General features: G+C 44.6%; 1 protein-coding gene across 1 annotated transcript in view; it reads right to left on the bottom strand.

Annotated features, from left to right (window-relative positions):
* DDX10 (DEAD-box helicase 10) overlaps window positions 1–8,551 on the bottom strand; it is a 171,311-nt gene extending 162,760 nt beyond the window's left edge. The window contains 5 exon segments of the mRNA XM_082220403.1: window positions 31–161; window positions 2,097–2,157; window positions 8,237–8,449; window positions 8,451–8,483; window positions 8,486–8,551. Of these exon segments, the coding sequence (XP_082076529.1) occupies window positions 31–161; window positions 2,097–2,157; window positions 8,237–8,449; window positions 8,451–8,483; window positions 8,486–8,536 (489 nt within the window). The 5' untranslated portion in view covers window positions 8,537–8,551.
* Between the last annotated feature and the right edge of the window lie 4,835 nt (window positions 8,552–13,386).

Raw genomic sequence — 13,386 nt, 5'->3', positions numbered from 1 at the left:
GAATATGAAATTATGAGATACGTTACTTACAGGTACAATGAAAGCCAATGTTTTGCCAGATCCAGTCTTCGCAGCTCCCAATACGTCTTTACCTTGCAAAGCCAAACCTATGGTCTGCCTCTGGATTTCAGTCACCATGCGATACTGAGCTTCCTGCAGTCCTGGTGTGAGGAAGACCATATATATATATATATCAACCTGCTTGGAATCAACCATTCACCAGGGGGGAGGGAGAGAAACTCTCATGTTAAAAGCATGTGAGAGTCCAGTGGTGGTGGTATGTGACCTAGTGCCGCCGCCACTGACTGCATTCGGCCGCTGTGAGAAGTAGGCCTACACATGTACTAAGACTGCTCTTCTGCGCAAGGAGGAGACTCTAGTTGACCTAAAGCCTACGTCCCTCCCCATCTCTGAAATGGAGAAGCCCAATGTACACAGCTAAAGAACCATTCTCACAATTGCTGATGGGGTTCAGGGGCTAGTCCACAAGCCCTTGGTGGTTCTCAAAGGGTGAGGCGCACCACACTGATGTGAAAGGAGAGGATGGCAACTGTGGCAGGAAGATTCAAGGACAATCAAAGAAACGTTAAAACATTTCAGCAGAGTATTGTATTAAAATCTAAATATTTCTTAATTTTCAGAATATGGATAGATCCAATAGGAGGGCAAGAGCGTCAAGTGATCCTGAGGCCAATCCTAGTTGTAATTTTGTTGTTTGTTTTCCAGTGTATTTATTGTAATTTGGTGTGGTGCAAGATAACAAAGTGTCCCAGAGAAAGAAGTTTGAGGACCACTGCCCTAGCTTGTTATTTTGACACAAGGTTAGCCGACATGGTTGCCTCCAGATGTTGTGGACTACAACTCCCATCACTCCTGGCTGTGGATCATTAGTGTTACAGTCCACATCTGAAGGGCACTTCAATCTCTATCCAACATGTGAGAATGTTCATCTGAACCTCCTATCCTCCAATTAGATGAGTAGAGAATGATCTCTTAACAAAAAGACCTGAGAGGTGGCTGGCTGCAGTTTCAGGGTTTCAGAATGTTAAAAATAACTGCAGGGCATGCATACTGGTAAATATGTATGTGAACTGCTTTGCAAACCTGTGTATCAAATATGGCTATAGTCGAAGGGAAAGAACATTCACTAGATCTTGCACATGGTTCACCATGTGTAATCAATGTGCAAGGGCCCAATTCACTCCATATGTGCACCTTAGAAGTGTGCATTTGTCACACATGGCAAACGCCACATGGGATTCTTGCAAGGCCCTACACTGGGGGGTGGGAAACTGGATCTGTCCCGCTGTCCAACTGTATCTCTCCACATGCAGTTGATCCTCGACACTTTGAGGCAGCGATGTCACTCAAAGTTATTAACGAGTTAAGAATATTAGAGCAGAATATATAATTATATGAAGTTGACATGTACCCTAGGACACCAAATAAGGGTATCACACGTTAGGAAAACTGTTGGAAAAGCAATACATAGTTGGAAAGCAACAGTTAAGCTATTACTGGGCAGGTGGTGATTAGATGGATAATGTATAGTATGATTTAATTGATACATAGTGAACTATAAAAGGTATTTTAGCCCTGTATTCTGGGCTCAGACTTTGGAAATAATTCCTCTAAGACATTCTGCTAGCTAGCACTAAATAAACACCTTTCCTTTTTCATTGCTGCGTGGAGTCTTCCTTCAGCCCGAAGATTTTTGCAACATCTTTTCCTGCCACATACCTGATGCTACTTATGATGGCAGATGGCAGTGGCTTGGGGAAAACGGGCTTGAGCGCCTAATTAGGACCCTTCTGTGGGTTGGAGGTTTCTGCCCTATTCAGAAGAGACTTGGCACACAGGAAATTTCACTCTGGACTAAGGCAGCATTTGTTATTTTGCTTTCTTCAATCATGCAGGCTTGTACATAACTGCTGCCAGGTTACTTACAGGCAAGTAAAAAAAATCACCATGCAACTAAGCAACTATGCAACTAAGAAGGGAACGTTTATAAAATATTTTTGGGAGCAGAAAATGCCTGGCATAAGGTTGTAGGCTAATAACTACCACAGAGATTCTTGCTAAAGTATTGTGCTTACCTTTCAGTGTTTTCTTAGATAATGGAAAATCCGAAAATCTTACAACCTCATTTGCATTTATCTGAAAATAAGCAAAGAAAAGTGAAATCTGAAAGGATCTCGTTTAGATTATTAAACAAGAGGATCTGCCAACTCAGTCCCCTCCCAAATTTCTTAATTACACAGAATTAGCTGCCGTGAGAGAGATTCTCACATCAGAGTTGAAAAAAAAAGAGTTGTTGGTTTGTCACAGTTTATTTGGGAACAAGCAGCCTGCTAGTGGCACACTGCACAAGCACCGCTCCCCTGAAACAAGGGGAAGGCACAAACCAAGACGTCGCAATTAAGCGTGGCTTTCCATGTCAGTCAAACCCAACACCTGGTTTGTTGCTCCTTAATAAACTAGGGATCACTAGCAATCTTAGACTGCAGTGGTTTTCGACTTCCTGATTCTTAGGCCAGGCCACAATTGCAGTTCCCTACTTAATGGCTATGGGATGCGGGTGGCGCTGTGGGTTAAACCACAGAGCCTAGGGCTCGCCAATCAGAAAGTCGGCGGTTCAAATCCCTGCAATGGGGTGAGCTCCTGTTGCTCGGTCCCTGCTCCTGCCAACCTAGCAGTTCGAAAGCACGTCAAAGTGCAAGTAGATAAATAGGTACCAAAATAGGTACCACTCTGGCGGGAAGGTAAACGGCATTTCTGTGCGCTGCTCTGGTTCGCCAGAAGCGGCTTAGTCATGCTGGCCACATGACCCGGACGAGCTGTACGCCGGCTCCCTCGGTCAATAAAGTGAGATGAGCACCGCAACCCCAGTCGTCCACGACTGGACCTAACGGTCAGGGGTCCCTTTACCTTTTACTTAATGGCTGTGTAGCAACACTTGGAAATGTAAGGCCAACATCTCGGGGGGGGGGGGGGAATATAGCAATCATAAGGAATACTGTATAGCTCTTGCCATGTTCCCAGAGGCCACCTGTTCCTGGTTTGTACATACAACCCAGACATCTCACTTCAATCAAAGCCATCATCTAAATATACCTTCAGTAACTGCATCCAACTCTAATATTCACAGCTTCCCTGAAAGTAATGAGATAAGAGGGTGCACGTCTTATGTGTGATTTTTTAAATATGAAGAGGAAGCGATGCCATCGCCACATTTTTCAACCTGCTACTTCCCTCCCCCAAAATGAGGCGTCTAATTTGCATTAGGAGTCTATCTGCAGAGATTTTTTAAAAGCTGATTACAGACCTGCCTCGCTTAGAACTCTTGACGCGCACATCTATATCTTCATTACAAATTTGCCTAATCATTTCTACTCTTGGGATATATATACATATAAAGCGGCTGCCGTTTTTGCACTCCACAGGTTTCTCTCAGCACTGCTCATGATGCCACAGTTTCAAAACTGTATTATTGCCATGCAGAGCAATCATCAAAATGGAAATTAGTCACATAGCTTTCATTTCAGTGGGAGCTTTTTTTAAAAAAGTCTGTCTCAAAAAAAAGAGGTGCTGGGTTCAGGGAAGGGACGTTTCAGAACCATTGGCTGAAAATGTACTGGCTTCAATAACTCTGTACATGAAGAGTGGTGGAAACTAGGTCTTAAAACTTAAAATTTACAGCTTGTTATTTAATGAGAGAATTTTATGAAAATGCAATACACGTGGTATTTGACCGCTGTAAAGCTGGCAAAAATCAATAAAACCCATAATAATAAGTGTTGGGGATGCAAAAATCAAGCAGGAATCTTCTACCATATGTGGTGGGCATGCCAGGAGATGAAGAAGTTCTGGGACATGACCTATGAGGAATTGAAAAAAATTATTAAGAACCACATTTTACAAAAAACCCGAAGCATTTCTTCTGGGAATTTTGACAAACAATTTCCCTAAAGATAAAATAAGACTATTTTTCTATGCTACGTCAGCAGCAAGAGTATTGGTGGCTAAATATTGGAAGGAGGAACACAAACCCACCAAAGAGGAATGGTTGTGTAACCTGAGCGAGTACTTGGAACTCGCACAGCTGACAGATATAATAAGAGACGAGTCAAATAAGACAGGTAAGAAAGAATGGGAGTACCTAAATAAATATCTGAAGAGTCAAGGTTCAGCAGTGAAAATCTGGTTGTGTCTAGAATAACCCTGCAAAGGTAAAAAGCTCCCTGATACCAAGATGAGGGATGTATTGAAATACAGCTAAGTTAGTTTTAATTAGGAATATTGAATTGTCGTGAGACTGACGGAAGTCCAAAGAACAAAAGAATATGAAAAATGAAATACCTAAGAAGTGTCAGCTTCTTAGGAAAACAGACAATATGTCAAAGGTAACTGTTTAAAGTATATGTATTTGGTTTGCAAAGTCTTAGTTTAATAATGAATGAATTAACGCTGTTCCATCTATAATTTTTTTCTTACCTTCATTAAGATTTAATTGTATTAGTTTATGTAATTTATTTAGATTTCTTCTTTTTCTTTTTTTGTGAAAAAAACTTTTTAAATCCTTTTTCCTCTTTTCACATTTAAAAGTTTTGATTTGTATGCATTTGCAATATAACTCAATAATTTAAAAAAAAAACTTAATGTACTGGTATTTGAAATGACAGTAGCATTAATTCATGGTAAACATAGGGTGCTTTGAGTACATCAGCAGCCTCCCATGAAAAAAAGACTGGGAAAAGATTTGTGGCCTGTACAGCAACAAGCTAAGAACTTTATTAAAAACGCAGATTTTTCATTTTAAGATTGAGCTAAATTAAATATTGTTGGTTGTGGCGTTTTGAGAGTTTTGTTACTGAACAATTTCGTTCGCTGCTGCTCCTGCAGCAGCTATATGCTGCATTTTTATTTGTTTTATGGTGAAGAATTGCATTTTAATGCTTTCAACGTTACTGGAAGCTGCCCAGAGAACTCTTGTTATTGGGCAAAACAGTAATACGGTAAATAAGTACCGTATTTTCTGGTGTATAAAATGACTGGGCATATAAGACGACCCCCCAACTTTTCCAGTTAAAATATAGTTTGGGATATACTCGCCGTATAAGACTACCCCTCTTCCAAGGCACACCAAATAAAAATTTAAAAAACCAGTCTCCAGTCCAGCTCAGAAATCCGCTCCACTTCCCAGTGGCCGGGGGCTTCTGGGGCTAATTTTCAAGTGTATTTCTGCTTCATCTAGAAAGCTTGGTGCCCTCTGATTTAATTTGCTGTCGTTTTATCCTTTGGTGGGGAGTTGCTGAAGGAGCTGCTGCTGTAGCTGGCGTATAAGGTGACCCCCGACTTTTGAGAAGATTTTCCTGAGTTAAAAAGTAGTCTTATACGCCAGAAAATACAGTAAATTAAATCGCTGTAAAAGGGAGCCAGCAAACAGGCTTTCTATCATGCACACAGGACAGGAAAAGAGAGAAGCAGGTGCACATGACACGGCAGCAAAATCTCCTTCCTAGAGGAAAAGCCCAGTTCCATCCACTTCACATGCTACAGGTAGGAGAGATCTGTAGTTGAAAGAGAGGAAAGTGTAGGAGGACCCATGGATCATAGTAGTAGTAGTAGTAGTAGTAGTAGAGGCTGCCGAACAGACTCTTAGGCTGGGATGTTGCTTAGAGGGTTTTGTTGGTGGGGGTTGTTGCTGTTAAAAGATATCAATTGTTTGTATCTATAGTACGATTTATGTTGTTCAATTTGGTGGTATAGTTTATTGATGCGTTATTATTGTTTATGACTACTTTCGTTTTGTTTTTAATTATGTTTTTCCCCATGTAGTAAGTTGCCTCAAGCATGCCTTTAACTACGGAAAGGTGACATACAAATAAAAGCATTTATTGATTGAAACACAGGTTCCGGGGGGGGGGGATTCTACCCCACATCACATCAGCAAATGAGGCAAACAAGAGGAAAAAATATATATTAGATACAACCCTGTGCTTTAGATTTCGCTCACGTGTTATAGAAGACTGGCCACTACTGTTAAACACTAACACCTTTCACAAAGAAATTGCACAACTGTATTTGTTCAAAGTATTTGCATGTGTACATAGACCTTCTTAGTTCACAACACGAAGGCATGCAAGCCCAAGGAACACAAGAGTGCTCTATCGCATTTTTATATTTTTGCACCCAACTCCAATCTCCCAGCGACGCAAGAGTCCAGGGGTTCCAGGCACCTCATAATATTTTATTTATTTATACCCTGCCCATCTGACTGGGTTTCCCCAGCAGTGCCAAGCAGTGTTAGAAACTGAGATATGAAAGCTAGGAGCTAATCAGCACCTTAAGCCTAGGTTAGGGCGCAACAACTGAATGTCTAGGCGCACTTAACAGGAATACAAAGCTGAAAATGAATGAACTGCAGCTAAAATATGTTCATTTTTCACATGGTCTAGTCCAGGGGTCTGCAACCCGCGGCTCCGGAGCCGCATGTGGCTCTTTTACATCTTTGCTGCGGCTCCGGGACGGATACTAGCGAGGGGAGGAGGCGCATTGTGCGCCCCGACACTCCTCACTTTGGCGGGCGCTGTACTGGCTGTGACGTCGCATGGGGGCGGTGCGTGCGTTAGTCACGCACCGTCCCGACGTCACCTTCCCGCCCGCTGTCAGATCGTGGCTCCGGAGATATATTTGTTTTAAATGTCGCAATGGTTTTGCGGCTCCCAGTTGTTGTTTTTTCTTCAGAAACGGGTCCAAGTGGCTCTTTTTGTCTTAAAGGTTGCAGACCCCTGGTCTAGTCTTTCTCCTGTCCACCCCCTTAACATTCTTGAGAGGGTCTATTCTCCAGTCTTCAGAGAGCAGCTGGGAGTGGGGAGGCAGAAAAAGCTTCTCCTTTCCTTCCACTTTGCAGTTTTAATCCGAAATCTTAAGCGCAGTACTGCACCCAAAGCTCAGAAACTGCTCGCGCTAATGAAATTCCCTGCTGCAAAACGCGCCTAGAATAACGGGAGTTTCAAACACTGGTACCAATCAGTACCCCCAAAAAACTGATGTATGTGATCCAATCTGTATTTCTACTTGCTTAATAGGAACTACACTCCATCCTTCTGCACCCTCATCCGAAACAAGGCCAGGAAACCCCAAGGAACACCTTTTCCAACCCTCTACACTTCATGTCATCGGACATCCTGTTATGAGTCCACCTTCCAATGGAGGCAAGCCAGGTTGGTACTAGCACTAGATGCCCTCCCCAGGGAAGTCTGCCTGGCCCCCAACATCAGCATATGCCTTCCAGTAACGGCTAAAATGTGGCTTTTTACATTTCTATTGCTGTTGGTGGAGGAGCATTTATTAGCTACTGGTCCCCCGCCCTTGTCTTCTAGAACACTTAAAACATTTCAGTGTTATAAAAGGTAAAGGGACCCCTGACCATTAGGTCCAGTCGTGACCGACCCTGGGGTTGCGGTGCTCATCTCGCTTTATTGGCCGAGGGAGCTGGCGTACAGCTTCCGGGTCATGTGGCCAGCATGACTAAGCCGCTTCTGGCAAACCAGAGCAGCGCACGCAAACGGCGTTTACCTTTCCGCCAGAGCGGTACCTATTTATCTACTTGCACTTTGACATGCTTTCGAACTGCTAGGTTGGCAGGAGCAGGGACCGAGCAATGAGAGCTCACCCCGTCATGGGGATTCGAACCGCCGACCTTCTGATCGGCAAGTCCTAGGCTCTGTGGTTGAACCCACAGCGCCACCCGCTTTGTCTTCTGGAACACTTAAAACATTTCAGTGTGTTATATTAGCATCAAAATAATTTTATTTGCAGAATATGGATAGATGTCTTTTTTCCAAATCAAGTTGTTGTTTTTCGTCCCCCAATGCATTTTTTATCAATAAAAATAATAATCAGGGAGCAAATTTTTATTCTTAAAGTGTGGCCCAGAGGGGGGGGCAGTTTGAGAACCACTCCAAAACACATTTGGAGCAAGCCCCCTCCTTCCCCCAAAGGTTCCTGGGGGCTGTAGTTCCTGAACACCGCGAGGGGTAAACTACAGCGGCCAGAATCCTTTGAAGGAAGGGGTGCGCTTTCAAAGCACCCTGCGCACCCAGCTGCCTTCTCTCGCGGCTCAGCCCATTCGTCCATCTAGCTCCGTACTGCTTGCACTGACTGGCAGCGCCTCTCCAGGGGTCTCTCCCAGCTCTACTGGGGATGGAACCGGGGGGTTTTCTGCCCTTACCTGCGAGTAACTCTGCTGCAGCCTGGCGATGCCTTCTTTCTCCACCTCCCAAGCGGGGCGCTTCTGCTTTTGGCGCTGCTGGCGCAGCCGGTCCTTGCGCTTGGCGTAGTTCTTTTTCCAGCGCTCGAAGTTGCGCACCGGGTCCGCGCTGGGCCCGCCGAAGGTCCCCCGGCTTTTCTCCATCCCGCCTCGGAAACAGCCTGCGTGGGGGAAAGACGGCAAACACGCTTCCCGGCAGCCTAACGCGCGCGGCGGCCGGAGGAGGAGCCGGGCGCACGGAGAGCGCGTCAGCCTCACCATCTCCGCCCCACAAGAAGGGAAAGCCCAACCCCTCCGCGGGCGGGAGAGGAGCCTGCCCTACGGGAAGATCCTCCCCGCAGATCCCCAGATCTGCGAGGGAATCTGCCCCGCGTGGCCTTAATGCATCCTTTGATTCGTCCATTGATTTCAATGCGTCTATTGATTCGTTCCAAACGGTTATCCTTGCGCTGGATAACTTATATTAAAATGTACGGTATATTTCTATGCAGCACTTCCGTATTGGCCGCTTGGGCTAATGCTGCGCGTTTTTTAAATGCCGCTTGCTAAAAGCCATGAGAACAGAGAGCGGGGGTGGCTGGGGCGGAAAGAGAAAAGAACGTTATTATTGAGCAGGCAGCAAAGCGAGGCTTCATCTGAACCTAAACTTTGCTCTCCCCCCCCCCCCCGAATTATCCTGTGGAGTTATAAGGGACTGCGAAAGTCATTTAGTTCAGGGTTTCCCAAACTGTTTGGGGGACTACAAATCCCGCGATCCCTGATCACTAGTCCCGGTCGCTAGGGATAATGGGAGTTGTAGTCCAACGGGAGACCCAAGTTTAAGAAACCCTGAACCCCTGCAATCTTTTGCCCAACGTGGGTCTCGAACCCACACCCCTGAAATTAAGAGTCTTGTGCCCTACTGGATTGGGCTACCCAATCCAAACCTGTTTTCACAAAATTTATACACTGCTGCTTTATTGGGGGAGGGGGGGAGAGAGCGAGAGAGAGCAACCTCAAAGTGGTTTAAGCTCATCCCTATGGAGATGTGTAGCGTTAATAAAGAGGAGACTATCTGCTACGCGTTTTGAAATAAAGCCAGCAACATACAGCTAGCCCCCCGCAGATTGCCTGGACGATTGTCGCCGTTCAATCAGGTTTACCTTTGAGCTGAAGTTACGGTACATTTGTGCGGTTAAAAACCACTAGAGGTCGTAACTCTTGCGTATGTGTATAATACTCATGAATGTGAAACAGGCATAATAGCTGACAGAAGTGACTTGCGCTTTGGGTTTCCAAAACCTGAGTTGAGGTTTGCAGTATATAGGATGACAAAGAGTATCTCTGTACATGTGCAGAGTGCCTTTCCTGCACCACTCATCCCAATTCAACCTTGCACGCTTAGAAAGGTTGCCCGTTAAGCTTCCCCCATGTACACAGAGAAGGAAAACATCAGCTGATCATGCTCATTATTTTATGGGAAAGCCTATGATAGCATGCATAAGGTATCGAGAACTGCTGAGATCCTAGCACCTGAAATACGGAAGAAAACTATTTATAAACTTTTCCCCCATCATGGGCTCTGAAGGCGCCATATATAATAATAAAGATAAATTTTGTTCCAGAGAAACCAATTGGAGCTATTGGGGACCATAGGGGATCATATTTGTATGGTTCTGATAGGGGCTTTCAGCTACATTAGTAAAGAAAAAGCGCTTTGTATGTGTTATAACACTGTATTTAACTAAACTTACTTCCAGATGGGAATCCAAGGCTCTGTATACACATTTTATTCTAGAACCAACAGAAACAGAGTACTTGGATGTGCTTTTTATGTAGTACTCACACCATCTAGAGCTATTGCATATTTCTGGTTCTGAAAAGTGCTTCTTAAGCAACTGGTTTTATTTCCAGAAGAAAAAGCTCATTGCAGATTGAGTCAGCGTTACACTGCTGTCATGGGCGTAGCTGGGGGGCGCAGAGGAGCTGCCTCCACTAAATCAAGTAAATAAATAAAAATACTTAACTAAAAGCAGAAATTGTAGAAAGATTTTGACAGATTTTTCTGAGATCAAAATAAAGTAATTTAAAATAACTGTTTTTAAGACATTCCATTCCGAATCTTCCAAACAGAGGATGATGACAGGTGGGTGTCCTGCCCCCCCCCACAAATAAATATTGGTTCCGCCCATGCCTGCAGTGAGTCCATTTGAAAACAGATGTAGGTATGGGTGGGTGTGCAGCAAGATCACAGTGAAGACCACTTCTTCCTTTACCTGGGGCACCTACAGGGAGGAATAGGTAGGGATAACCTAATCAAAGGGAGGCATTTCAATTGCATATCAAGTAACCTGGCTCCCAGTACATTTCCAAGCACAATTCAAAGTGTTGGTGCTGACCTTTAAAGCCTCAGTCCAATATACCTGAAGGAGCGTCTCCACCCCCATGGTTCTGCCAGGACACTGAGGTCCAGTGTTTTATTGCGTTCTTAATATTCTGTTAGGGACGCGGGTGGCGCTGTGGGCTAAAGCCTCAACGCCTAGGGCTTGCCGATCGAAAGGTCGGCGGTTCGAATCCCCGCGGCGGGGTGCGCTCCCGCTGCTCGGTCCCAGCGCCTGCCCACCTAGCAGTTCGAAAGCACCCCCGGGGGCAAGGAGATAAATAGGTACCGCTTACCAGCGGGAAGGTAAACGGCGTTCCGTGTGCGGCTCTGGCTTGCCAGAGCAGCGATGTCACGCTGGCCACGTGACCCGGAAGTGTCCCCGGACAGCGCTGGCCCCCGGCCAATAGATGTGAGATGGGCGCACAAACCCCACAGTCTGTCAAGACTGGCCCGTTCGGGCAGGGGTACCTTTACCTTTAATATTCTGTTGGGAGCCGCCCAGAGTGGCTGGGGAAACCCAGCCAGATGGGCAGGGTATAAATAATAAATTATTATTATTATTATTATTATTATTATTATTATTATTATTATTATTATTAACCATACCCACTCATGGATGCCAGGATCTAGAATCAACCTAGATTGACATTGAGAACAAGCATGAATGCTTTTGCGTGGAGAAAAATACATGTTTGTGCTACAAACAAGTTAGTGCGTATACAGCTTTGATCACATTTGAGTGGGACATCGTGTTGAGAGGCTTTAAGATGCATAGATTGCAAAACACTACACATACATATGCATCGTGATTAATAGCCAACAGAGGCGCCATGTTGCATCTAACATTGGGGGGGGGGTCACAAGTGTATGAGATTACACACACGTGATTTCACACATGCCGCACTGGCACATTGGGCTCCTCAAAGGGTCACAACAGAAAGCTGGACCAACTGTTCTGCTTTCTATTAAGCAAGATTTTCCCAGTCTTCAGACCCAAATGTTTCAAATACATTAATTTTCCTTTTCACACAAAAAATCCAAAAAGGGGTTCTCTTAAGTGCTGGAACCTGAAGCGTATGTAACCTGAAGCGTATGTAACCTGAGGTACCACTGTAATTTGTTCCGGAGGTCCGTTCTTAACCTGAAACTGTTTTTAACCTGAAGCAACACTTTAGCTAATGGGGCCGCTGCGCTGCCGGAGCAGGATTTCTGTTCTCATCCTGAAGCAAAGTTCTTAACCCGAGGTAATATTTCTGGGTTAGCGGAGTCTGTAACCTGAAGCATATGTAACCTGAAGTGTATGTAACCCAAGGTACCACTGTAATGTTACTAATCAAAGACAGCAATGGTTTTTCTCTAATCAAGCATACCGACAACCACATTTATTTATTCATTTATTTATATATTTTTATTAAAGTTCTATACTGCCCTTCATACGAAGACCACAGGGCAGTTTACAATATAAAAACGCAAAACACATAACATCGTAACAAACAATAACCCGCCACCGAAACAGCTTGAAAGAACATAGATTGTTTAATTAACCAAATGCCTGTGAGAAAAGATTTTTGCCCGGCACCTAAAGATATGTAACCAAGGCACCAAGCAAGCCTCTCTGGGGAGAGCATTCCACAACTGGGGATCCACCCACCGCAGAAAAGGCTCGCTCTTGTGTTGCCACACACCAGCCCTCTCATGGAGGGAGCACACAAAGGGCCTCCTATGGTGATCACTGGGTCCAGGTCAGTACATATGGAGAAAGGCAGTCAAAATAAGTCTTTCTGCCTTTGTCCACTGTGATCATATACAGTGGTACCTCGGGTTACATACGCTTCAGGTTACATACGCTTCGGGTTACAGACTCCGCTAACCCAGAAATAGTGCTTCAGGTTGAGAACTTTGCTTCAGAAGGAGAACAGAAATCGTGCTCTGGTGGTGCGACAGCAGCAGCGGGAGGCCCCATTAGCTAAAGTGGTGCCTCAGGTTAAGAACATTTTCAGGTTAAGTACGGACCTCCGGAACGAATTAAGTACTTAACCCGAGGTACCACTGTATTGAGAAATTATTCCATAGTTCTTTTCTTGTTACGTATTCATTAATTCACGCCCAGTTCTGTACCTTCCGTTCCCATTTCCTGTTGTGTTTTCTATCCTTATTTCAAAAATTGGTCCTTTACACTTCTTCCATTCTTTTTTTCCAATAAAAGCACCAGAGGCTTGGTAGCTTTTTCCACTAAGTTCACTCAAAGTTGTGCACAGAGCGCTTTCTCTCTCTGCTCTCTCGATGCCAGATCAGGATGCCTCACTTATCCATGGCTTCATTCCATTCCTCCAACATCACAACTCCACCATTCTCTCTGTTCAAGATGACCTGATGTGAGCTATTTAGGGACAGTGATTCATCTATTCTTTATGGCGAAATTGCTCTAGCCATCCAGGTTTGGCCACTGCCTATGCTCGCTGGGGAAGAAGAACCAAGCTGGTGGTTCAATATCATTTGGAGGACCACAGGTTCCCCTCTCCTCTAATCCACCTGAGCGTGCAGGTTAGAAATGAACGGCTAGAGCATATTCTATCATTCAAAAACTCATAAAGGCTCTCAGAGTGGCATGACATGACATTAATTGCAAATAAAACTTGAAAGAGCTGGTAGAAACTTAATGCATGATGCTGAAAAAGCTGGACTAACCTGAAATGAACGTCTACCTTCTGCTTCTTAAATATTCTCTTAAGAAGCAACAACAGACTCC

This window comes from Podarcis vaucheri (genome assembly GCF_965113315.1).
Source record: "Podarcis vaucheri genome assembly, chromosome: 4".
NCBI lineage: Eukaryota > Metazoa > Chordata > Lepidosauria > Squamata > Lacertidae > Podarcis > Podarcis vaucheri.
The sequence above is the reverse complement of the archived record's forward strand: the minus strand, read 5'-3'. Positions and strand labels throughout refer to the sequence as shown.